Genomic DNA, 27,339 nt, shown 5'->3' on the forward strand with positions numbered 1-27,339 from the left:
TTTAGTCAAAGAATCAGTTTTGTTTACTTAAAGCAGAACAACAAGAGGAATCAGAATCTGCCCGCTGTGGGGGCCACAGAACGAAACATGGATTTGAACATGCAGAGAAGACTGGAGTCATTTTATTTATAGGTTTGCATGCTGTACAAAATTATGATAAAAACATTAAAAGTAACATTTGGCCCCAAAAACATGTCTTAATTACAGTTACAAATTGTTTTTCGCTGCGAACAAGTTGGCAATGAAAAATGTTGAACAACAGATTCAGATCGGAGGTTTGGACGCAGCTGGTTTCACTTAGCTTGGTGTTGCATGAGGGTTAATTAAAAGGTTGCGCTGCGTGATCCACATGACCAAGAAGGCAATGTATATATATATATATATATATATATATATATATACTAAAAAATACAGAGGAGACAATGATCTTTATATATATTACTGTAGAAATCAAACGAAACATTCACTCAGCTAGCATGCCTTGAAAGACAAAAGAATAATAGTTACTGTAGTCACCAGCAGACACTGGTTTAGGCATGATTCTAGGAACGCAAACGTAGTTTCAGAAAGTTCACAAAAGTCTGTACAGCAATGTGAAATATCAATATGATATATTTTCTGTAATTCACAAATTTGTAAACCTTTATATAACGTATAACAAGACATCTAAGACAAGCAAATGACTTTGGTGTTCTGTAGCTACAAGCTAGAAAAAAAAAACAAAATCAATAAAATGTCCAAATATATTTTTCTGATTAAAGTTTGATTCCATTCCCAAACTTCAAATCAAACTCATCACACTCAGTGTTCACAGTGGTTTTCTTCACTAAAGAGTAAGAATCTGTTCAGAAAACCCATTAAGGAATGACACTGGTACGTAATCATGTCTGTTTATTATGACAGTGTGTATTATATTGGCTGTAAAGGGACATACAAACCCAAAAATATACTGTGTGAGATGGCACTGATAAGAAATGCTTGTGTATAAATGTAAACTAACCCAGAGTTCGGCTTTTTTAGTCAAAATGCTTTACATTTACATATAATCTTGCAGACATTCAAACAACTTTTCAGAAAACTAGTATAACAAACCAGTAGAACAAAGGCTCAGCACTGATTTGCTACAGCTTTGCCAAGTCTATGAAAATTCTTGATCGGTTGAGAATGTTGAGAATGTGCGGCGCATTCCAGTTTCTGAACAAGTCCTCCCCAGTGGGCAGACATGTCCACTAATGATAGAAACAATGGTTTATGGGCAAGGCTCTGTCTGTGTTTCCCTCTGAAAAATCTGGAGAGCTGAGTTAAAGGGAAAAAAAATGAAAAACACGACTCTCAGAGGATGTGTCCTTGATCTGTTGTTTTGTTTGTCCACTCTTCTTCGTTGCTCTCTCATTTGTTTTCCCATGCTGTTGTGAGACAAAATGCTCAAGGCAATTTCACCACCACCACGCAGGCGCCTGCCCTGCCAATGTTGAGAGGGACCTCCTACAAGAAGACAGAGAGGTTAACATGCAGCCTCTCATCCGAGGCCGCCTTCAAAAAGTCCCATTTTACTTCATGCAGAAAAGAGGGTTACAGTACCAGGATTGAAATAACAACAATTTTGAAATAGAAAAACAACTATGAAATATTGATAGGTTTCGGTGACTTTATCTCTTGAAGTAATGTTACGTGTCACTAGTTTCGGCAAAACAAGCTGCAATACCATTGAATTACAGTTTTAAGTGTCAAAATCTCTTCAAAACAGAATTGGCATTGTAGCATTAATAGGTGTATAATGTGTAAGCATGCTTTTAAAACTGCAAAAAAATTGTTTAAGTTGTGGTGAATACCTCGGTCCACTCATTGTTCAGTGCATCGTAGGACTCGACGGTGCTCAGATATGACTGGCCGTCATATCCACCCACTGCATAAAGCCTGTCACCCAGCAAGCAAACACCCACGGCATCCCGGGGAACGCTGAGGGAGGACACCGTGGTCCACGTGTCCGTCTTTGGATCATACCTGCAGTTGAAACATTTCGTCAAACAACTGTAATTGGTAATAATAATAATAGTAGTAATAATAAAAATACATTTTATGCATATGTGCCTTTCAAAACACCCAAGGACATTGTACAAAGTTAAAACACATTAACAATGTAAAACTTAAAGATGCAAACATTTTAAATAAAAGAAGGAAATGTAACAATTTTAGAACAGCAGAAAAAATTGTAGACAAATGGAAGTCAGAGCGAGTGGGCTTGTTTGAACAGGTGAGATGATATTTGCTAATGTCCACTGTGTCAATGTTTCGAATATCAGGTGGGAGAAAGTTCCAGAGCGGCAAGGTGAAAGAAGATTTTCTGAAAAAAATTCATTCATCTGATCAGCCAGAATCTCAAGAGGAAAACAGCATCCCATCTCCACTAATTGGAACATCCTCATGTTTGCCCTCTTTAATCACAGATGTCTCAGTGGTCACTGGTGAACTCTTTTAAGTGCAGACAGAAAACCAAATAGAAACATAAAAGCAAAATGCAAAACTGTCTCTTGAACAGCAGCTGAGGGATGCTGAGTCCAGAGAGAGCTGGTCTCATCAGTAGAGGCAGAATTTGCAGGGCAAAGGGTTTTTTTTTTCATCATAGAGACCTTACTGAAAGCTAAGACACATTATCTTGTGTATTTCATGATGTCTGAGTAAAAAGCTGACCCACATGTTAAAAAATACAGTCTTGTATTGATGACACAAGGTTTAAAGCTTTAAAAACAAGTTAAAATGTTTTTAAAGTGAAAATAATGTTTGGAAACCTACAGCCATCAACCAAAATGATTTCATTTTGGTTGATGGCTATGACTGCTATTTATATTGTAAGTGACAATTTTGTGGTATTTTCTAAGATTCACAAGCGTCATGGTACTTGTGTCCAAACTTATGGCCATGGCTGTATTGCAACCCTACATTTATTTACAGTCATCCATCCAGCACTTCACGTTCACATCCAGCAGGACTATTGTGGCCACCAGATGGCGCCAGATATTCTAAAATCAAACCTGGTGTTGTAACCATGATCTCTCTGATTGTGGTGTAACAGACATTTCTCAAAATGCAGGAACAGGGTGGAGATCGAGAGGAGCTCCACTCCCTTTTGTTCTTCTGAGAAAATCAACAGGCTTTGGCGCCCATATTACCGAGTTCCAGTTACAGAAATCCAAGCACAACATGGTGTGTTTTAACCAGAGGATAAGCATTTACTGACCTCTCAACACAATCGGAGAGTCTGGAACAGTGGTTGGAGGCAGGGGCATCGTGTCCGCCTACAGCGTACAGGAAGTTGTTATACGTCGCTACTCCCACTCCTCCTCGCCTCTTGGCCATGGGGGCACACATGCTCCACTTGTTGGTGTGCGGATCAAAGCACTCCATCGACCTCAGACAAGAGCTGCCATCTCTGCCACCTACAGCAAACAGTCTGAGGAGTGAAACAAAATGGTTCAAATTCTGAAATATTTGGCTTGTACACAACACGGTGGATCTGGCACAAGTAGCTCAAAAATAGTGATGGAGCAGTAATAATGTGACAGACCGGAGAAGATACAGCAGAAAGCAGTGGATAGCATTTTTCAAAGACCCTTCCTTGAAATATGTTCTCTTCCAGAAAAATCATATCATTGATTTAAGAGCTTGTAGCTCACAGGCCCAACATCAAGAAAGCAGAGGATAGAGAAACAGTTTCCTTGTTGTCTATTTCTGACCGAGCTGCAAAAATAACTCTGCATCGACGTGACACTGAATACTGAATGTAGCTGAGCGGCATCCTCTTTTCTGCTTCTGCACACAAACACATTCGAATTAGGGCAGAGAGCCAGTCTGTTCTTTGCTTAATTTATTTTTAAACAGTGTCGTACGGCTTTTAATACATACAAATACATAAAGCGTTGTGCTTTTATCGTGTCTAGATTACACTGTATAAATTACCACACTAATCGCAGCAGCCTCTGCTCTGAGCTGCAGACTATTGCACAGCCATGTTGCAGTTTATCTCACACAGACCACAAAGGCGCAGAAGAAGTATAATGTTGTCAGTCTAATAGTGCACCATTACTGCGCTTCAGCTTCTCTTGGACCAGTGAACTCTGAGTTACACAAGCATGATTGTGTTATTTTGCGCCCAATTCCAAATTATGCATGAGGTTACTGCTGACTGTTTTTCAGACCATTTTGTGCTGTAGGGTTCTTGTCATTTTAACTTATTTTAGTACAGTGTGCACATTAACTCGCAAAATACTGAATATTGTAGATAAACATTTTTGCCCTTCTTTCACTTGACGTCAGAATATTACTTTAGGCTAAAAAAATATATATATTTGGCAACAGCAATAGAGAACACAGAGATTTTAAGTGTCTAGCGAGGCAATCAACAAGTTGATTTTGTCGTAAAACTGGTTGAGACAAGCAAGAAGTTGCAAGACCAAGCAAAGAACAACAAAGAAGACACATTTATTACAGACAGAGCCCTTTCAAAAGCCTGCACTAACAGAGGCATTTCTTTTCTTAGTGTAAATTGTACGTGTCTGCCTCATTCTTTATTGTGACTTTATGGATGCAACTACCTTCAAATTCTGGCACATATTTCAAAGCAGCAGAAAGGCAACAACGTACTTTGCCGCAGGGTATACTGCAGCATGTTTTATCAAACAGATATGTCGGGATGGAGGTTCGGTAAACATAGGACGGATCAACTTACTTTCCATTGAGGGCTGTGACTCCCATGGTGCTCCGTGGTGTTGACATGCTGGCCACATAGTTCCACTGTCTGGCCTGTGGGTCCCAGCGCTCCACTGTGTTGAGATAACTCCAGCCATCATGGCCTCCCACCGCATACATGGGGCCCTCCAGCACAGCAATACCTGCACAAATGGAGAAAAAAGTGATGGATGCCTCACAAAACAAATGATTTTGTCAAACAAAAGAAGAGATCGTGCCCTGTGTGTACTCCTGTTTCACTTTGGCATCTTAATATGTGTATTTGTATATAGAAAAGCAACAGAGTATAAAAGCTGAAGTAGCTTCTACTACCATAAATACTTCATGAATTATGAAAGGCACATTTTAAATCAAGTACTTCGATTTTGTGGGATTTTGTGGGATTGTGTAATGGCTATATGTAGGAGAAATACACAATCGATGTCATAATGCCTGCAAATATCAACATACAGTACACTCATTTATGTATTTCACTGAAGCTAAATGAAACAAAGCTTATTTTCTTGTTCAGATTAGGTACAAAAGTGTATGTTTTATCATATGGTAAACTAGATGTTACTGAATCTTGAGTCAAAAAAGCTAAATGATTTCCAAATGATACTGTTTCTTCTTTCCACAGTTCCTGGAGAGAGCTGAGGCAAAGGTACATTTCTCGTTTTAGAACTGAACAGAGTGAGTCATCCAGCTGACCAAAGCTATTCAGAAAACAGGAAGACTGGAAAACTACATTGTTATTCTGTATTCCCAAGTCACACAGGAAAGCAGTTTTCACCAGCAACAATGGCAAGAGGATGTTAAACACAATGGATTTTCATATTACAACCTCTTTTCCTTTGGTGAGAGTTCAATTATTTCGAGGGAACATGAGAGCAAGACCGCGTTCAGAGAACTTTGAATGACATAAACACCATCAGGCTGCAGCTATCCTTGTACTGAAGCTCTTTTTGTCACTCACCGGTGGTTTGTGAATTAAAAAAAAAGGCCTACTTTTTTTTCTTGTCTTTACCCCTAATGCACACAGCAGGAAACGGCCACGCAGGGATGTTAGCAGACTCTAAGTTCAAACATATTCAGATTAAAAATATGCACATGATAAGCAAAGCAGCAAGAGATATTTTGCTACAGGAAAGATCAAACGTAGCACCGATAATCTGTACAGTGGGATCTCCTGGGCTCGCTGATACCTCCGACCACACTGGGTGCGAGAGTTGAATGCTTTGACAAGATCCCCCTGTTCTGTTACCCAGACCTGTTTCAACTGTAAATCAAAACGCTTCTGATATGAGATTTATTGGGCAGGGAAGGCTAAGGAAGAGCAGGACCGGCACAGCTTGCCAGGCTTTGATAGGGGAATGGGAAAATATCAAAGGTCCATGTCAAAGAACTTTTTTTTTTTTTTTTTTTTTACACCATACCAGTTGTGACCCTCTGAGCATGTCTCCTGCAATTTTTTGGTGTTTCATAACACCAGGTTGCCTGACTGAGCTAAAACCTCAAGCCTTCAACAGAACCATGTTTCATTTTCCTCTGAATCTATAATGCAAAGGTAAAAAGATTTTTTGACTCAAACATTTAAAAAAAAAATGAAAATACACATAGCATTTTACCTTTGAAAATAGTAACAAGTAATTTTCTTCATGACATATGGAGGTTAAAACAGTCATTGATTAATCAGTTTTGAAATTAATAGGCAGCTATTTTTAATCAAATGATAATTTAAGTCATTTACTAAGAAAAAACGCCAAACATTCCCTGCTTCTAGTTCCTTAAGTGGGAAGATTTGATGATTTTCTGTGCTCTGTGAAATTTCCATGGACATTTTATATCTTTTCTGACACTAAATAGACCAAATACTTAAAGGCATTAGAGGAGATTTAATTTCATACGACTTTGGACGTAGCATGCGCATGCGCACATACAACCTCTGCCTCACCCCCTCTAACCTCCCCCTCTTAACATTTACGAAGAAACACCCCCCTCCAGAAACTTGCGTAGGACTCGTGAAGTTGTCTTTTACGGCTGGGTCCCCCTGGATCTTTATCTGCCATTATGTAAAAAAGATGAGCAAAACAATTCGCCAGCTAACTACGAAGCTATACCAAAGCAACACATACAGAAAACACATAAGTCCAAGGCGTACGTAATCTATGTAACTAGGCCTGAGCCGGAAGAGTTTTGATTGACAGGAAAGGGAGCAAACCAAAGGCCTCGGTCCAAGGGCGTTGATTGGCTGATGTTTTTCAGGTCCTGCCATGTCCACAATTATTTTATTTTATTTTTTTTTATTCTTCCACTAAAGGTCAGTATATTCATTTTATGTGAATCAGACAAATGAAACAAAAAAAAACATCCTCCATAATGCCTTTAAGCATTGTTTCAGAGAATGAGCTACAGCCAAACTGATAGTGATAACAATCATTAAATGCAGTCCTACCAGCATATTAGCTGATTTTCTAAACAAAGTAATGTCATGTCTGCAACATTAGTTCACATGTGTATTTTTTAGTGAAATATTAAAGTCAAACACTCACCGAGTCCATGCCTGTGTGTTGACATTGGGGGCATGGTGGACCACACTTTGCTGATGGGATTGTAGCACTCCACCATGTTGGACGTTTTCAGACCGTCTCTCCCTCCGACCACATACAGCTTGTTGTCGATCACTGCCACACCAAACTGCAGCCGGCGTCCGTTCATGACTCCAACCTGGACCCAAGTGTTCGTCCGGAGGTCATACTTCTCTATGGTGGTCGAGCCTAAAATCGAAAAACGGCAGCAAGTGTTACAATGTAAATGAGCTCATGCTGCTGTGCTTTGACAATTCCTGTGTTTAAGCGATACCTTTGGTCGCATCCATCCCTCCTACAGCATAAAGTGCTCCCACAGTGGACTTTCGAGGTTTTGTTCTTGGACTCTGAAACATGGGACGTCGTTCGGGCAGGAGATGGTACTTCATGGCCTCCATCAGCAGCTTTTGACATTCCAGATCATCAGAGAACATCCTGTTGTTTTCCAGGTCTGCAAGGAGCTGCATTGTCAAGACAAAGCATTAATCAGCTACATCATTAGAGAGAGAGTGCATTACAGAGACACGGAGAAAGTGCCAAATGTTGACAGTGTTTAGACAAATCACCTTTGAATACATGCCATGAAGGGTTAGATATAGATTTGAATGAAATTTGGGGTTACAAATTAGTATTATTAGTGCTATTGCCCTGTCAGTGTCATCGTGGAACAGAAAGACTATGATTTCAGCATCTCTCTCACTTAAAGGAATAATTACTATCAGCATCAAGTGAGGTCATTTTTATTAGACCGATATGTACAAAGACATTCTCATCTATGAGTGGGGTGACAGTAAACACAGACTTGTTCATCAATCCATTACTATAAAGCAAATTGCAATATCATGTCTTACAATTAGGTATACCAGCATGTTCACTAAACCATTCTAGACTGTGTTGTCATATTTTGATATTTTTTGGTAAATAGACTTCAGCTTAAGCAACTTTACTGTGTTGAAAAATCGAAACCTCTGAATTAAATGTCCTCTTTCATTTCACATGGAAACTACACTGAAGACTGAGCAAGTTGCTTTTCCAAAAGGTCCTGTATTATGTGGTTTTATGGAATATTCCGTCACACATTTCATTTCCATGAATCAGACTTTTGTATTTATTTATTGCTTTGCCTGCAAGTAATGTCAGCAGCACAACTCTGTTCATTTTAAAAACCAGTACCAGTTTTGACAAAAATAATGATTCATTTCTGCTGTTTATTTGCCTCACAGCAAGCAACATCTCCCAAGCCAATGTATGAAATGACTTATGTATTAGACCATTTTTCCCCACATATTTTTCATTCATGAAAACATTTGCTGCGGGTTTTTGGTAATTTTTTTTTAAGAAAAGGCACTGTGCTATTTTTGCTGCATCTGTTGTGATGAAAATAAATGTAAAATTCGCATGAGCATAATTAGCTTTGGAAAAGCAATTCGTCAGGGCAAATAAAGCATTTTCTGCCTTTGTGTCAGCCAAAGGATGCTTATCAGTGTTTGGTGTTGTGTAAATTCAGATGACACAGCTGTAAAACATTGCTTCATTGTAGTAGTGTGTTATTTTTATAATGTAAGTTGCAGTGTTTCAAATGGTATAGTTAAAGTTAAAGCACACAATTTACACACAGCCAAAAAACAATATATATACACATTCTAATATTACAATATATATGTAAGTACATATACAGGAGGTCTTGTGATTATTAAGTTATTAATTACAAATTCAAACACAAGCAGAGTGGCTACACTTTGCAATCTTCATTTTATTTTTTCTCTGCTTTCTCACCTGTGGAGGAAGAAGAGGCAGGCGGATGTAAGACAGAAGCACTCCAAGGTCCTGTTGTCGATGCTGGACATCGTATCTCACCCACATCATCAAAGCCTGGAAGATTGTTTCTTCATCAGGAACGTTGATGTCATCGCTGGAAAGCAGCTTAACAATCTCAGCCGTGGGAAGCAGCAGGAACTCTTGGTTCTGAATGACCTCTAGGAAGTGTTCCTGGAACGTAGAGGAGACACCGAGGAGACAGATAATCATCAGTTATTAGCCAAGGACTGCGTTTTGTGCAGCATTTTGCGTGTCTGTGTGTGTGTGCTTCGACACCAAAGAGCACCGAGTGGCACAAGGACAGAGAGATTAAGAAAAATGAAGCGAGGAGATAGTGCCAATTTGGAGGTTTCTATCTTATAATAAGAGGCAACCACAGAGGAATTGTCTCTATTTCTCATCAGTTTTAAATGAGCAGCTGAAACTGTCATCTGTTTCACTTATCTCATTAAATAAGTTCATCCACACAACAACAGATGACTAATCAATCTGGCATAAAACATTCCCCAAAAAAACCTCTTCATGAGCTTCAATAGCATTTTTTTTCCTGCTGATCATACATGATACCATTAAGCCTCTGAAAGCCTTTTAATGAGTAACAATAACACCCTGCAAACCAGCAGTAAAATCCCACCAATGCAGTCTCCAGCTCTAAGTTTTGTGGAAGCTTTTTTTCTATTGCCTTCCCAAAGATTAATCTTCCATTTATTGGCCAGAAGCCCAGGCAATATCACAGCCCTGCATGGCTACGTCTTCAAGGTCTTTGTCTCTGGGCTGTTCCATTAAAGATGATATATAAAACACTCTCCCTCCTCAATGCATCTATAGTATGTCCAACATTTCCACACATGAAAGTCATAGAGAGATCTTTGGCTGTAATTCCACCCTGTTTACTCGCCACCCAAGCGTTAATTATTAAGCTGCCACTGCAACTTTGACAAATCAAGTGCTCACGGTGGAGTGGATGCTCAACAATTACAAAAAACAAGCTTGTTATTGATCATCAACTTGCAACAAATTACAGTGTCTTGGTCCAATCTATTATGAGAGCAGGTTTTAAGAGCTTAACACAGAGAGCCTTAATGAAATGAGGGACATATATTGATCTTTGGTGGTGAAGCTAAGGGAGAGACTCCGACCAATTCTTCAACATTGCTTTAGTCCAATTATTTGTAATTACCAGTCCCAAACAGCTGAGAGCAAAACTGAATGCTAAACAAGTTTGTTTCATAACCATTTAAAAGACGTGTTTTTCGACTGCCGGCAGACTCATTGGTGAGTAAACTGCTTGGAAAACAAGATCAGCGGGAGAGGATACTAATTGATTTAACTGCTTCAAAAGAGTAATTGTGTAATACTAGTGTTTTTTGTGGAGGAGGAGGAACACTGATGCTTAATCGGAGAGAGGCTGGAAGAATTACCCTAAAAGAACTTTTTGATTACCATGTAATTTGCAGCAGAGGCTGGCAAAAACAGACAGATATACATTGTTATTTTCCTAAAACAGGCATTGATTTAAGCGACAACGTCTAGACTCATAAGTATTTTCTGAGACATGTAAGTGAAATATAGTTCTGTCGCTGAAAAGAAATAATGTCAGCCCAAACAATGAAATATCACATTTGCATGTGCTGCCACGTTAAAAGGGCAGTTCTTTCACAAAGGAAGAGGATGTTAGAAGCGGATCTCGCCTGTCAAACTCGACTAGAAAAACCAAGCTTATCAAAACACAACTCTGTCCACTTAGAACGCAAAGGATGGTCTTCCAGGAAGCCCACAGCCCTCCCTGTTCATTACTGAAGGGATTGAACAGGAAGTTGGCCCTCTTGTGCAGTTTGATGATTAGATTAACCTCCTGGTCTTGGATGGGGACTGTGTAAACAGAGTGAGCAGATGTCCTTTAGGAGATAACGCCTGCCTGCCGCTGTCACTTGTGCATGACCAGCAAGAAATTATCGGACGGATATGTGGATGAATCTTAATCTGGTGCAAATATTCCTTGCAGAAATATATAGCACATGCACTCCTGGCAGTGCACTAATCAATGTGCTATCTCTAACTGACAGCTCATGACCAAATTACATGAAGTTAATGCATGAAATTACTTGATTTCTATTCCAGTGGGCACATTATACATTTATCTGCTAAAATCATAGGATATAAATAACCAAGACTCGAACATTTTGTTGCTCAAAATGAACTAGCTTATATTCTACTGTGTTATGTACAGCATATCCATCCAGGCCATTAACTGGATATGTTATATTTATGGACTGAAGTTACAAAAACAACGGTATTAACAGAGTTGATGCCAGGAAAACAAATCCGGATAAAAGCATAAAAAACAACGACTAAGAAATTAGTAAATTCTGCTCATGCCTTAAATTGTGTGAAGCAGCGTTTATTTGACCCACAATTAAAGGAGTCATTGGAATTTACATACATTAATAAAAATCTCTTGATGCTGTTATGGCTTGCATTACCATAGTTGCACATTAATAGAATAAAAGAGTGCAATCCCTTACAATAATTTAGACCATCTGCTTATGTTTACTGTCCTACCATGGTGTAGTTATGAGCCACATTGAGCAGATCCACGCAGCCCTGGGCGTCTGCAAAGGAGCGTATTCCCAGGCAATTGGAGGGATGAAGCTGCTTCATGAGGAAGTTACAGCAAACCTGGATGACTTGTGGAAGCTGGAGGAGGCAAGCTGCCGCCAATAAACTCTCAATGGTTTCCTCTTTCAGCTCAAGGACACCTGCAATGTCGGGGTGAGGAAAATACATGTTTATGTCATGGCTAAATACAGCAGCAACACCCAAAACAGTGGTAGTAGAAGTACCATAATCAGCATTTTCATCAAGTAAATGGCAATTAAATTACAGCATTAATAGTAAAAAATACTTTCAATGAAGAACAGCCTGTATTCAGGCAGTGAAAAAATATGGAGCATTAACCCTTAAGCTGCTTTTTTTTAAAAATGTGCTTAAGTACTTTTAAAAGCAAACCAGCTTGACAGTCATTGGTATGATGTCTACATTCCACTGTTAACACTGTAAAAGTGGATGTTCTCATTTAAACACACAGTCAGGCAATTTGCCCGGTGACGTAAAGCAATTTCAAGCTGAAGTGCTGCCCGGTCAGTCAGCCCGGTGATGAATGGTCTTGTAAGAACCATTTTTAATCATGCTGGATTTCAGAGTTCTCATAACTACTTACAAGAGCTAGTGAACATCTTTATGAGCACTCACCAGTGTAGGCAAAATGAACCAGAGATCTGAGAGCCTCTGGATCCACTCCCTCCATCTTGATCTCTTCTTGCTTCGCCTCTCTCACATCACTGGTGAACATGGCAGCAAAGTAGTCTGACACAGCACTCAGGACCAGTCTGCCATGAAGAAAAGTGCACTTAATTAATGGCTTTACTTTGCATGTCTGTGGGAGATCAATGTAGAGATGACTGAAAGAGATTAGTGAATCGGTCCTTAGACTGTGTTTCATGTCCTCATGTGTAGATATGTTTTATGATAAAAGACGTGTCTCCACAGTATATACTGCAGTATCGCACTGTACTGTCGGTGGTCAGTGTAATAATTTCGTCTAGTACTGTTTCCAACAGTGATTTATGCTGCTTGTGTGCTTTTACACCAGGCTGGGTCACTGTGAGGACTGTTCTCACACTTCAACCCCCACCCTACATTGTATGATTCCACTTTGTCAGTGTATGATAAATGATTTTATCCCACATACTTCATGTTGATAATAGCTACAATGGCCAGACTTCTAATTATGTTAACTCATTTTTCTAGCTCGCAAAGCAAACCAGCTGATTTATGAAGAAAAAGAGAGATCATGTAGATAAATCCAGCAGTATTTATTTCCACAGTTTTGTGGCTTCTAATATCTATATTCCTAACCATTATATCTCGTATCATTTATTATGTCTCAGCCCTGCTGGTTGCTTGGTTGTATCCAAGAACATGGAATCCTTAGAATATAAATAGAAACACAAAGCCACAATGAAAAAACACTCTGTTCACCTAACTAGGTTACTAGGATGCTTGTTTTTCTGTCTCTGTGGAGCATTTCTTTCAGTTTCATGAGTCTGTCTGGATCAAGGAACAAAATAGCCTGCTGGAGAGACGTACAAGCAGATGCATTCAGTGAACACAATGGCTCTCAGCGTTCAGGAGATGTCATGTGACCTGTTCGATTCAGCCATTCAACCGATGCTCTGATATTGACATTTCTATGCAGTGGATCACAGTGTTCTTCCATGGATCAAATCTAATGTGGAAATGAAGATGGGCAGAGATGTAATTAGAGCACAGCGGGATACACACTTAGATGCAAACCAGTGAACACAGAGTTTGCATACTTTTCCTGTCAACTGTGCCGTGGAACAGAATTTCAAAGATGATTCCGTTTTTCCCCAGATGAATCAAACTGACAAATTTGCTGCAGACTGTGGTCCAGACTAAAGCTAGAATGTCTGCATCACCAACTTAATGAAATGCATCCAGATGAGCTTCTTTACCTCTAATCTAAGCAGATGTGGGTGTAATTAATGAAATCAAAGTGGGCAGAAGCACTAACACCTACCTATGAGCTGGTATCTTGTGATCCCCTGCTATCAACAGGACATCGCACAGCTGCTTATGCTGGAGGTAGGTCTCCATTTTACGGAACGTCTGTTCTGCATGATTTGTGGCCTGGAAAAATTCATCAGAGGAGTTGGTGTTCATTCTGGAGAACGTGCTCAGAACCAGCCTGTGGGAGACAAATAAGAAGGGAGGGAGAGGAAACAGATGTGGAGTGATTTAAAGAAATGATGCAAGCAGTTAACCTTGACCATACAATCCTTACTTTCTACATTTGGACATCGAGTCTGAACCCATTTGCCCCTGCTAGAATATATAAAGTAGTATTTTTTAATTTAAAAACTCAAAAGACTTCATAAGGTTTGTTGCATTATACTTACCGGTTTCATTTCAGCAAAACAATAAATAAATAAATAAATGGAATAAAATTGTGAACTACAAGCGACAACTTCAAATAAAGAAGAATAAACTATTAGAGCATGAGATATCACACGTAAAATTAAAAAGGAATGTCTAATTTAGAAGCACAAATTAATTAGGCAAATTAATTATCTTCTCTCAGTTTTTTACTGTTCATATCCACGCATGAAGTAAAAAGAAATTAAATAGCTGTGCACAGCGAGATAAGCAACAAATTACTGAGGACACAAAAGAGCTCATTTGGACACATTGCACTCCTGAATCCTCTTTTCCCTACGGTGCATCTGCATCTTTCTTGCCACTCTAAGCTGAAATTAAAACTGTTATGGACTAAACTCCGTACATAAGTGGATAACTAAGTACTACATTCCAACGGGACGAGCCACAATCTATGCAACAGCTTTCCAGACAGAATGTGCGTTTGCCGTTTTGTCTGTTCCTGTGTGCATCTGCATATCTGTGTGTCCATGTGTGTTTCTCCAAAAACAGGGACTTAACAAGTGAACCAGCCTGTTCCTCACCGCATTGTGGTGAGGCTGAGTCCCCGTCCCCGCAGGCTGCTAGATTACATGCTGTTTTACAGGCATCCCAGTAATCCCTCACACTCGTGGCAAATAATGCAGCCCAGTCACTTTGGTGTCCTTCACAGAGAAAGTCCACTCATTGACATTTAGAGTTGTTTGTTATGCTACATAAACACCCAAGCTGTCTCTCCGAGGGAATTTACTGCCATCTCATGGTCCTTCTGCTGTGTAAAGCCTGATAGTGCTAAAAAAAAAAAGTTACTGCTATTTAAAGTAACACTTTATGTCCCCACTCATTACTACTCATACACTGATATGAGAGCTGCGTAAACTAGTAAAGTTACAGATTTGTCAATAGAAATGAACTGAAAAGCCCATCATGCTTGGCAGCGCAATGTATTGGCACATGCTATGATTCACAATGCAGGAAATATGGAGGGGGAGGTGGCTTTTATTGATGTCCTAATTAACGCACTATTATAAAGTTTTTAGCCGAGCGTGTTGTCTTTCTCCTCTTTGATTACCAAAAGCAACAACATTTTTCCTCTGGGAATTGTTTATATTGCACTCCGGTCACTGCAGTATCCTACAGTCTAATCTTTATTGGGAGACTTTATGCTAAATGCAAGAGTAATTTATTACCCTGTCATGATATTCCCCACTGACTCTGGAGTCTTGGAGAGGAAGACCAAACAAGACTGAATAAGCAATTGGGCCATAAAACTGAGATGCATTGCCTTTGTATTGGCTCCAAGGCATGCTGTAAGGATTTTCATGCCTACCAATCTCCCCGACACTAATTGCTTTGGTATCACATTCTGGGGAGCAGTAAATTTCCTCAGAGGTGTGTAGTTCGCTTCCAGTGGTGGGTTGGATCATCAGAAGTATAGCCCAATTTTATTGAGGCACTAAAACCCCAGAACACCTTGCCGGAGAGAAACTGCTGGGACAATGCTGTGCATCACATATTACTAAGCAATTCAGAGAAAGTAGCAAAGTAAGAGAGCATATAGATTTCTTTTGCGATGTGCAGACTAAAACACATGGTCAGGGTTCGTACTTGCATCCTCACTACAATGAACAAGTAAATTAGCCTACAAAATAGAATAGAATACAAAGTAATACAATAGAGGGGAAGACTGCTTTATTCACCATCACACCTCATCCTACTGCAGATTTCCTGAGCTCACATCACCTGAAGTCTTGTCATTTGCTCTTCGCACCTTCTCACAGTTATCACACCAAAATGTCACTAATTGGCACTGTATATTAAAATAAATAATTATAGTATGCAGGTGGAGCAGAAGCTGTGTCGTATTTTACAGTTTTGCCATGACTACGTGTCTATGTTAAGGATGTGCTATGGTAACTTCATATGCTGTTTTTTGCAGCACTAACATAGAGAAGACACTCGTAAATAATAAAACAAAGCAGTTTAAAATTTCGTGTTAAATAGACAAATGATTGGAAGGGTCAAGATGTTCCGTCGTCAGCCCAGATTAGGACCTAGCTGAAAAGGTTATGAGTCAGACGTGTTGCACAGAATCTCAGTCTTATTCCAACTAGTCTCAACTCCTTTCCGCTACAAGACGGAAAGTCGTGCCTGCCTGGGCCAAATGGGAAATGTATCTTTCAAAATGGATTATAACAGCCATTTTCCCCAGAACTCCTCTGAGCTGCATGGGTTAGGTTGAGAATCCAACAACTACAAAGCCTTGTACAGCATGCGCCAAGTCTATACATCCCATAATATCTCTCTGCCTCTGCATTTTGACAGTCAGTATGCAGCCATTGGGCTTTGTGCTGAGAGAAATATATATACACAGTGACTGTAATAACTTGATCCAGACAGTGAGACCGAGATGATAACCCTGCGCAGAATTAGATTATTCTCTCTGCACTTTTTCTATCTCACCAATGCTCACAAAAGATATTTTTCTTCTGTTGCCACTGGGATGATGGCTATATCTGCTTAACAATGATAATGACTGAGGCTGCATACTGCATGCATGTCCTCTGAAATCTGCTCCAAGTGCAGTCAGTGGGCCCTTGATGTTAAAGAATTTCATGGAATATTGCCACAGCTAATAGCAGAAATGAAATATGGCCTCCTTATAGCATTTTTACATTGACCCTGACAGCTCAATCCACATCAACTTATAAAACCACACACACACACACAAACACACACACACACAATAGCCAAACTAACATCCTCACTAGTCTGACAACACATGTGCAACATTCAGAAAGAAAATGTTTCAAAGTGAGAAAACACGACTAATTACAAAAATGCAGCAAATATACAATCAAATGATGAAATATGCTGCAAATACACAGTGTGGTTCAGGTTAGAGGAAGGGTCTAGGGAAGGCATCATGTCAATAAATGTCCTCACAGAGACAGAGAGACCCACGTGTGTGTTGGGGGTGGGGGTGTCCTGAAAGTGAAGAATGTGCAGATGTTAGCAGAAAGCTTCTCGCTGCTTTGCTGATGGCAGGTTAACTTGCATAGTGTATGAGACTGTCATCGTTGTTACATTGCCCATAATTTATTTACACTGGATGTTGGTGGGTAAACAAATTAATCTGCAACATTACAGTGTATGTGGTCAACTGTACAGATATTTATAGATCTGGGCTTTTACATCCTATGTGCTGTGTCGTGTCTTAATATTTTACTGTTAATTGAGGTGACTCTAAAAGCGGCTGAATTACTGCATTATTCATTTTGCATTTGCCCAAGACCTTAAATTGTGCATGTAAACCTGGACAATAAAACAGAATAAATAACTACGCTTTTCTCATTTGTGTAAACGGTCATATTTTCACTTTGATCATAGTTGTTCATGATTCCTGTCTCAGCGCACATTACTGGATGTGACTGCCTCAGGACATTGTTGAACTAAGTCATGACCTCTGCTAATCGGAAAAAAAGCATATATTTTTTTGAAATAGGTGCGTTTGGAAAAAAAAAAACCCTGATCCATATTTGAACATGTTCGAGGGACTGACAAAAGCATATAACGAGGCTATATGTTATCTTACTAGTGTCCAAAGTCTTGATCTAGCAAGGATTTCTGATAAAAATTCTGGCTTCATCTTTGGTTTCCATCTGAGTCACAGAATGCTGATTTGGTGAAGTTTAAGAAAAATGTTCACAATTTATTATTTGCAATCACAAAATCTCCCAAGCCCAGTGTTTGTCATTTTGAAATTACGGCAGATATAGTGTGTTTTACAATTTACAGTATCTTAAAGACGCATTAACTGGATGTGTCGCACACAGAGCCTATGAGCCTTGTGGTGTTATGGGGCATTCAACAAATATCTGAATTACTGCTGTTGACAGGGGGAGAGGTGGTGGTATTTCTTTTCCAAGGCGGCGGAGAGGGAATTGAGATATCATTCAAACTAACAGCCCGCTGACTCACGCCTCTGTTAGTGTTTATGTGGGAGAGGTCAGGGTTTCCATTCCATTCGGGTTAACTTCTGTCATATATTCTCTGTCAACGATGGGGAGAGGTTATTTGGATGAGAGTCATGAGGACAGAACAAATACACTGTAGATATGTAGCGGCATTAGGAGCGAGGCTGGGAGACAGCGAGGTATTACACTCTGCTTCACTACGTTTGATTTAACAACTCAGCAGATATGCAGCAGTCACTTGGATGAGAGAGGTTAACTAAATTCAGAGGAAGGTTAACAGCATTCGAATAATTCTAACAGCACAGACCACAGCATAAATGCAGAAATGAGTCACCGACTTTTTGTGCAGTCTTCAATATTCCTGGCACCACATCAGATTTTTAGTTACAAATAACTACATTGCTTACAATATGTATTTATTTATATCTATCTATATTTATGTTTTCAATATCTTCCAGCCACATCACTACTGGTGGACTACTGCAGTCGTATAAGTTTATGATTTGTCATTACTGAATATTACTTTAAAACATAAAATGTTCAACTCAAGCAGAGTCCTGAAAGTATACTGTTGTTACATTATTTGTTCCACACGTCTTCAAATGACAGAATAAGACAACTGTCACTGACTTCTAAAACAACGCACATATGAGTGTTAGAATTATTCTGACACATAATTTTAAACTACTTAACTACTTGGTTAGGATTAAAAACCAAAGCTAATAGTTATGTTTAGCAAAACATTGTTTGGGGTAAAGTAGACCCTTTCAAATTTGCAATAAGCTTCTTAGATTTTCATAGTTACTAGGCTCCCAAGGAGCAACGCTGACGAGACATCTGCCTTTTGGAAAACTTTTGGATGCACTTATTAACACAACCGCAAGAGGTCACAAATGTAAACGTTGGTCACCAGTTATATGGTTTTTCTGATGAGGTCATACTATTTATTTTGCTAAAGGTACTGCCTCAAGAGCTGAGCTATTTTCATTAGCTTGCCAGTTAGCTCAGCTTGACAACAATGTGGCATATTTATTGGAGGAGAAACTAAATCAATGAAAAAAATGGAAGAAATTGATGGGATGGATTACTTGTAGACACTGAAACTAATCACTGAGGAGTATTCAGAACAATATGACTGGCACGAATTTTCCAACTACAGAGGAACGGCTAGAACTTTTGTATTTTCACAGCCAGCAGAACTCATTTCGAGATTCAGCCTGAGGGATTGTGACAAATTATGTGTCAGGGATTTATGATGTGAGACGTAATAAGGCCACCCAGCTGGTGGAATAAATGAATGTGCATATCTCAGTGACATCCACACATCTGCTTAGCCGCAGATGAACATGCGAGCCATGATGTGTCACACAGTCACTGGTCTAATTCACCAGGATACATTGTGCATCTACAGATGCAGTGCTTGTCGTGAAGTCATTCCCAGCAATTATTCTTTGATTGTGTTTCCATTATTAACCTTAATTGAAAAGTGGCATTATGCAACATACAGCTTGCATTTCCCTGATAACTGCTGACATTAAACTCATTTTGTTGCCTTTCCTGCTGCTTCTTGTACTGAATCATCAGAAGACACAGAAAGATTTTATGATTTAATAATTATGTAAAACAGTCGCTGACTGGGTGAATATTAGAGAGGAAGGGTTGTAAGAGCCTGTCAAAATTAGTATTAACGACACATGACCATCTATAATAAAAGATTTATTTTCTGTGTACATGGTTGACAGTTTGAGTAGGATAAAGAATCATTTAACGTTTTTCATAACTTCTGATTATTCCCTGCAATCGAGAGCTGAACCAAGGACAGATTTCATGATCCAACAGTGCAGAACCATTTTAATATTTCAGTATCATTGTCAAAATATGATGGCTATTCCATATTTTACATGGCCAGCATGAACTCAAGGTCCCTGAGAGCCAGAGAGTTACACAATTTTACTGTGAGGCACATCTTTTATGCATGCACTTTTCACACACAGAGACTCCAAAACATGAACATCTGCCAATTATGCCAACACGAAGAGCAGAACGTCGAGTTGATTCCAAAACTGTATCTTAACTCAGAATAATTCATGTTCTGCTCAGGGAACCCAACCATCCACTGCCCATGGCGTTCATTTTATCCACATTGACACATTTTTGGCTGTAGGTAGAGAATATATATTTAGAATTACCAGTTTAATCACATTGGGCTCTACAAGGGACAGGTTTACTTCCATTGTTCATTTCATCAGCAGGTGCGCAGAACAAAAGCTCACAGGAATCAGCAAGCTTAAGGACCAATCACAGTTGAATGTCACAGACAAGATAAAAGGAGACTTGGTCTTTTCATCCTCGATGTGAGGTGCTTTTAGTGTTCTGCCAGATTGCACACACACAAACACCCCGACAGGCACACTCATCCCTAACCTGTTTACTTCCTGGAAGAAGACGTGGGATCACAAGGAAGACAGAGGAGAAATGCACCATGGAAAGATGGAAGGTTCAATTCATATAGCTGGAAAAATCATTTGTGAGAGTTTGGCATTAGGGTTTGTAAAAAGATTTTGGTAGAAAATAAATCAAATCCTGTGCCAGCCACTTGCTATGATGGCTTTTAGCTCCTAAAGTGGATGTAGTTGTGCCTGGCAGTCTAGATAATTCATGTGATTGCACTGCTCCCTCTTTTTATAGGTCCAGTATGTGTTACATGATGTAATGGCCCTTTCCCGCTATCCACTTTTAACTCTACTTCTTCTCTGGAAGAATGCATTACTGTGCCATGTAAAAACTAAATACTCTGAGGAATCAGAAAAAGGCCTACTGTGCACATAATCTGGACCACAACACAGACAAGGGAGCAGAGAAATCCTTGGCTTTTGGTTCACTGAATAATTAAAAAGCTGTTTTATTGGTTTATCTTGCCTGACATGCCGTGGACAATGAAAGTGAGCTGTCCCTAGGTGAGCCATGGAGGCAGCTCACTGGCCTGAGTACAGTGGAAAATTATAACTGTGCAGATAATTCAATCTTAGTTTAATTAGAGGATCTGTATACAGGATACAGTGCAAATATTCAAGGTAAACAGCAGTAAATATACTGTTTTGATATATTTAGTTCCAGAAAAGATGAGCAGATTTTATATGACTGTCAAGTGCAAAGTAAGCAGTATGTATTATCTAAAGGAGGGTTGTGCTCATCTGTCCTGATCACAACAAAACATTACTACTGTTTCATTGTGGGGTGCTGTCTCAGATATCACACTTCAGTTGTAGGCTTGGGGGGGTTTGTGGAAACCACCCTAAAAAACTGAATTTCCAAAATAGCATCCCACATCACAGTCTCTGTTAATTGAGCACATAATGAAGAGTGACTAATACGCCATGAGAGTCCGTGTTTCCTAAGTTTATAACACCTATTAACAGTCGTACCTCTCTCTGGCCTCCACCTCTGCAGGTTCTTCTGTGCTGCTCTTCACATCTTCTTGGCCAGTGTTTGTCTCCTCCTTCCTTGTGGTGCTGGGAGAGGAACTGCTCTTTGAAGATTCCTCGTTGACCTGGAGACCTTGGATTGTGTTCTGCTGATGATGCCATGATTGATGACCCGCTCTGACATAGACAGGTGTGGGCCCTGGCGTTGGTGCCAAGATACTGTGGACCGGGCTGTTAGTCTTCCGTAGTCCCCCAACACCTCTTTCCCGTGAGTGGCTCTTAAGGCGTCCCTGGACAGGCGTTCCTCTGTGGTCCAGGCCGTCCTGCTGGATGTAGCCTCCCACACCACCGCCACCGCCACCGCCACCACCGGCTGAACCTTGGGATGAATGGCTGAACCAGCGCCAGCGGAGCCTGAGGATCTGTTTCACGTCAAATTCCTTCTTCCCCGACACAGACATCCTCCTCTGGGTTTGGAGACGAAGGCAATGGTACGTTGAGTCCCCAAAAACATGGAGAGCAGAGAAGAGAAGAGCCTTGGTTTCAGTCCTCACTGACTACAATATGCCTCTTCTCTCCCGTTATTGTCTCACTACTGTCATGACCACCCCCTCCTCCTTCTATTACTCCTCCGTTGTTCTTTTAGTGGAGATGGAAAGCAGTCCTCTGCAGCTTTTGTTCCTGTGCCTGAGACTACTACCCTCCCTCCAACTCTCCCTCTCTGTCTTTCTCTCTCCCTCTCTCTCTCTTTCCCTCCTGTGCTGCTGCTGTTTCTGTTTGCTGCTGCTGCTGCTGCTGCTGCTGTGCCGCTGGAGCTGAGTTAATGCACATGCATGATCCCCACTCCCTCCCCTTCGCCTCCTCTGTTTCGCTTTCTCGCTCCCCCCTTCTGCTTGTCTCTCCTGTGCACACACACACACACACACTCCAAGAGACAGATACATCGACTCTGAAACTAAAATGAGAAAATCTCCCAAGCCCTGCTCTGCTGCTGTTCTGTGTGCCCCTGTGTGAGTGTATATGTTGCTGTATGTGTGTGCGATAATGGGGCTGCCTGCTCTCGTTGCAAGGGGGAGGTGGGGTATCATGGAGGCAGGATGATGAGGTCACACCTTAACAAAGTAAATCACTGCTCGCCGAAGGAGGGACAGAGCAACACTGCTAACTACTCTGTACTGTGAGGACCAGTGGCAAGAGCTTGCAACATTGTGGATAGACTTGCATGCTCATCCATAACACAGAAAAGCGGGGATACGTTAATATCTCTCTCATAAATAAGCAACGCACATCCAACTCACACCGTTAAAGGCAAGAGAAATTAATTTCACACCAACACACATCTGTGCAGCCTACTATTCTCACATCAAACAGAATCCCATGGGGGAATGTCTCAATGTAGGTAGCCATGCAGAAAAAATATTCTCCTTCAGTCACTGTCTTGAAAGCCCCCTGCAATACAAGTGAAAAACTACATACTGATGAAGCTTCAAGGTCAGTAAGCTGCCTCAGCCGCAGTCTGGGTGTCAGATTTTAGCATTTTACGAAATGTTACAATTGACACTGCTTTTGGATCAACCTAACGCTGCATCTGTCATATTTGATCGAGGTACCTTTGGTAAACCACTGATGCAAAGTCAAAGAGACATAGGCTATTTTGTCAATAATATTGGTTCTTGATGTTATACTTGGTTATCATCTCATTGTCAAAGGAAAGTGTATATACCTGTGGGTCAAGTAGTAACTGAATTTTAAAATATATTGCGAACTAGAAAAACACTACGAAGCACAGCAGTCCTTTTCCAACTTGCTTGATACAGCATAACATCTGGTCAGGATTGATAGATTTCTTTAATGGAACAACTCAATCAATGTTAATGTTGTACATTTTCGCTCCCGATTAACACTTGGTTGCTCCAACAAGTCCTCCAATTCATACGACCGCATCGGTCGTTTTCACCGTGCACCGGAATACGACCTATGCGGTCATATGAACGTTTGCGCCCCTACGGGGAAAACGAACGCATTACGGGATTTAATTTGCAAAACGGCTTTTCCGTCGCAAAACGGCTTTTTTCTCACTTTCCCAACACGTTTTTAGGGTTATGGTTAAGGTTAGGGTTAGAGATAGGGACAGGGATAGTGTTAGATAAAAGTTTGTTCATGATGACGTTTCACCTGCGACTCCAGAGTGTCGATATTTACTCAACCGCTAGAGGTCGCATAGTCAAAACGTAACACTGGGTCGTAATACTGGCATGTACAGACGACCTATGTGGTCGTTTTTTGTTTGAGGACAGGCTCCTTGGTTGTAATAACCTTCATTCACATCACAGAATTGCAGCAAGCTTAACTGTTATGCCCATGAAAGATAAAAATAAAAATGCAACGCTTTGTGCATATGTTCCTAATTTCCACTTCCGTGATAAAGGTAAGAGGAGAGCGTTGCACTCAAACTGCTCTCAATCCGCCTACACTGCCTCCCACTGCAGCTATTGTGTCCACTAGTATTTATCTAAATCATAGCTGCCCATGTTATTTGCTGGGGCAGTTATGGATTTGACCCATAAGTTATGTTTAAATATCATCCACTCACAGACTCCACATTGCCTGTATTCTCTGATTTTTAATAATGTATTTAAATTTTGGGATGAAATACACAATTTTTTGCTTCCACTCACATTCGCTTATGTGTTGATCAGCTTTTAGTCCATCCTATTAAATTACAATACTCTCACATTTACATGTATGCTCTCCATAAAAACCCAGACACTTGTGGAGTAAGTTCAAAGATTAGGATTTTTAGAGATAGAATGATTTTCCCAGAACTACTGTGAGGTCAAGTGCTGCACATTTAAAAAAAAAAAAAAAAAATGCTCTACTCAATGCATTATTCAGGTACGCTCCATGGAAGGAGCTACAGGAAGCATGAAGTGCATGGATCATTTTTTGCTTATATTCAAGTGTTTATGCTAATACCACAAAAGCAACAGATGAGGTTCAAACAATATTTTCACCATCAAGAGCGAAAAACACTGAATTATTAATAAGCTTTCTCTGCATGTAATAATATTTTACATTGTGTTATGTTATTTGGAGGCCACAAGGATCAGTGTGCAGCAACTGGTTTCTACTAAAGACCTGTGCCGCTGTACTTTAGACCTTCACCTTTTGGCATTACTCATTCCAAACCAGAGAACATGAAAATCTATAATGTCTAAATTAATTGCTTCCATTTGTTACAAGAACCGATACCTTTGGGTGCACAGTATTTATTTATCATAAGCTTCAATATCTTGCAGGTATCTGTTATGGATGTGTACTGATGATGCTTTATCCACTGTTACTAAGGGCTCTGACAACGTGCAATAGATTGTGTTTAACTATACATATAGCTGTAATGTGACTAACCTCAATGTGCCGTACCACAACCAGCTCTTAACTACAGGCATAAAAATGTAAATAATAATTTTTCTTAAATCAATAATATGATTATATTAAAAGTTATTGCTCACATCATTGTACACACTCAGGTAAATTTTATAACACAACAATTTAATTACAAAGTTTCATGGCTTCTTTTATATCTTTTAGGAAGAGATCTGGTGACACAGAAGTCAGAGAGACCTTAAAATCTTACATCTCTTTGTTATTAGACAAATATGCTCCTCCTCTGTCCCACAAGCGTTTATTTTACTATAGATTGGCTCTATACTCCTTTTTAAATTCAATCACTTATTTAAACTGCTTTTACAAAAGTATCGTTGAATTAAGTTGTATATGTGATGTATTGTACCGAGAGCATGTTCCGAAAATTAATCTGAAAAATGTCAGTGAGAAAAGTAGGGTTGGTTTCCCTAAAATCTCTCTATCAATAAAACCTCGCTCAAAAAGAAACTCAAGGCATTTTCAAAATTCTTATTAGCTTTAATGTATCATATACCTGCACTTTAAATAGATTTGTAATGAAAGTACTCCATTGTTTCATAAAAATAAATGGGGACGTGATTTACATGTTGAGAGAATCTAAGAGTATCATGATAAAACCCCTAAGAGTGAGATATGATCTAATGTATGGTAACAAGCCATCGCACTGAGTAACCTCTTTTATTCATACAGAAGTCAAGGACACCATCTGGCAGCACACCGCATGACACATGAGATGTCGGTTGTCAGACTGCTGTGATAACCCACAATATCATCCAACATCTGCCTCCACAGCAAACATACGTATGTTCCTAGCCAGATATTCTTTGAGCATGCAAGACAGGTAGATGAGCTCTAAATGCCTTAAAACACCTTTGGTAATTTTATACATCATATGCATTACTTAAAACAAATTTTACAAATCAATAAAAAGCCAAAGCTCACATAAAAAAAACGTAGCTTCTAATAACTCCAAAATTCTTGCCTTGCTATGGTTGTCAGAAATCCAGTCATATGTGCGGTGTAATTGCAAAGAAACATGTTTATTTTACATTGTACTCGCAGGCTTGCACTTTGGGTTATTCTGAATAAGGGATACATAAAACATGAATGGATCCCCTTCCATCCAAAGCTACAACTGCATGATCCTAGCCTGAATATCAACTAAATACATATTGGAGAGATTAAAAGAATACATGTCAGATTTTAGGCTTTGTTGGGCATAAAATAAAAATCTGCAAATGCAATGAAAATATAAGCAGACCAACTAATGTGTGTTCACATATTCACCAGCAGCTACAGAGCACTTGAGTATGTGCATGCTCATACACAGTGATTTGAAATTTGCTTTCAATATAAAAAAAATACTTCAAACTGAAGGATGTCAATTCCTTTACTATTATATCCATAACTTGAAATGTGAAGGTGTAGCCTTTCACTCATTACCGAAGTCATTAGGCACAAGAGCAAAAATGTATTTTAAAAAACTGTACAGAGTGCATGGAGGAGTTCCTGAATGTGTAGCATACACCGTTTTAGACACAGCAGATCAGGGCCAAATACGTACAGAATGCACAGCCAGAATGCATAATGTAGTAAAAACAAGCCATAAAAATGCTACTCATCAAATCAAAATCTTTTTCTGACAACATTTTCATTTGTGAAAAGGAATAATAAATGTTAATTTTCAACAAAAAACTTGAAAAACTTATAAACAATCATTATATTCAGTGATGCTCCTTCTTACCTGACAAATCCCGATTCCAAATATTACTCTTCAGCACTCAAATGGCGGAATTATCTTCTAAAATAAATGACCAACAGAGACGATTTGCACGACTGTTCCAACTCTTTCTTCTCCTGTGTGCCTCTTTCACGACAGAAATGTTTTCTTCTCCAGAAAGGAAAGGGGCACTTTCCTCTTTTAAAGGAAACTCCTGATAATTTCCTTCCTCTGCACTGCAACAACAATTGCATTCAAGCAACCAACACAGGGATCACATCCTGTGTTTGAGGCAAAATATTGCTTTTACAAAGCTTTGCCCTACAAACCATATTTCTTTAGCGAAAATGAAATCTGTGGTGTGATCAAGACTTGTAGCTCGTGCTTGTTAAAACCATGACTACAGAAATTGCACAGATATGCAAGATGTAAAGTATTTATAATGTTACCGTGTGACAGACTTGTAAATTAAATCTCTTTCAAAAATTGCATTAGGCAACTAGATTAAAAGTTTGCTCCTTTTATCTTATCTGTATAAGAAAATACACACAATAAATTATCATTGCCTAATCACACCACTTGCTTATTATTCATAATTCATTACAAATAGTTTACTACTACTAGTAGTACAGTAATCTACTACTATGACTAGTTGAAAACAA

The 27,339-nt window shown here is 39.5% G+C and overlaps 1 protein-coding gene across 2 annotated transcripts; it reads right to left on the reverse strand.

The window, feature by feature from the left end:
* Nucleotides 1-26,841, reverse strand: klhl4 (kelch-like family member 4). Of its 2 annotated transcripts, XM_022190582.2 has the most exons (12): nt 26,702-26,837; nt 21,532-21,998; nt 13,735-13,902; nt 12,384-12,520; nt 11,694-11,890; nt 9,090-9,302; nt 7,588-7,774; nt 7,278-7,502; nt 4,727-4,889; nt 3,239-3,451; nt 1,833-2,004; nt 1-1,485 (listed from the first exon to the last, which is right to left on the reverse strand). In XM_022190582.2, exons 2-12 carry the CDS (start codon nt 21,990-21,992, stop codon nt 1,426-1,428), a joined length of 2,196 nt encoding a protein of 731 aa, XP_022046274.2. In that variant the 5' UTR covers nt 21,993-21,998; nt 26,702-26,837; the 3' UTR covers nt 1-1,425. The 2 variants fall into 2 exon arrangements, with proteins under 2 accessions (XP_022046274.2, XP_022046275.2); XM_022190583.2 differs by lacking the exon at nt 21,532-21,998 and having other exon boundaries at nt 101-1,485; nt 26,702-26,841.
* Between the last annotated feature and the right edge of the window lie 498 nt (nt 26,842-27,339).

Source organism: Acanthochromis polyacanthus, chromosome 10 (assembly GCF_021347895.1).
Source record: "Acanthochromis polyacanthus isolate Apoly-LR-REF ecotype Palm Island chromosome 10, KAUST_Apoly_ChrSc, whole genome shotgun sequence".
NCBI classification, from domain to species: Eukaryota; Metazoa; Chordata; class Actinopteri; family Pomacentridae; genus Acanthochromis; species Acanthochromis polyacanthus.

What these genes read in the sequence shown, in the direction of transcription:
- klhl4 (XM_022190582.2), bottom strand. Translation starts at nt 21,992, where the DNA reads ATGTCTGTGTCGGGGAAGAAGGAATTTGACGTGAAACAGATCCTCAGG. An exon ending in TGGCTCATAACTACACCATG is followed by an intron (nt 9,303 to 11,693) that starts GTAGGACAGTAA and finishes TCTACGTTCCAG; the next exon opens with GAACACTTCCTAGAGGTCAT. An exon ending in AACACACAGGCATGGACTCG is followed by an intron (nt 4,890 to 7,277) that starts GTGAGTGTTTGA and finishes CCATTTGTGCAG; the next exon opens with GTATTGCTGTGCTGGAGGGC.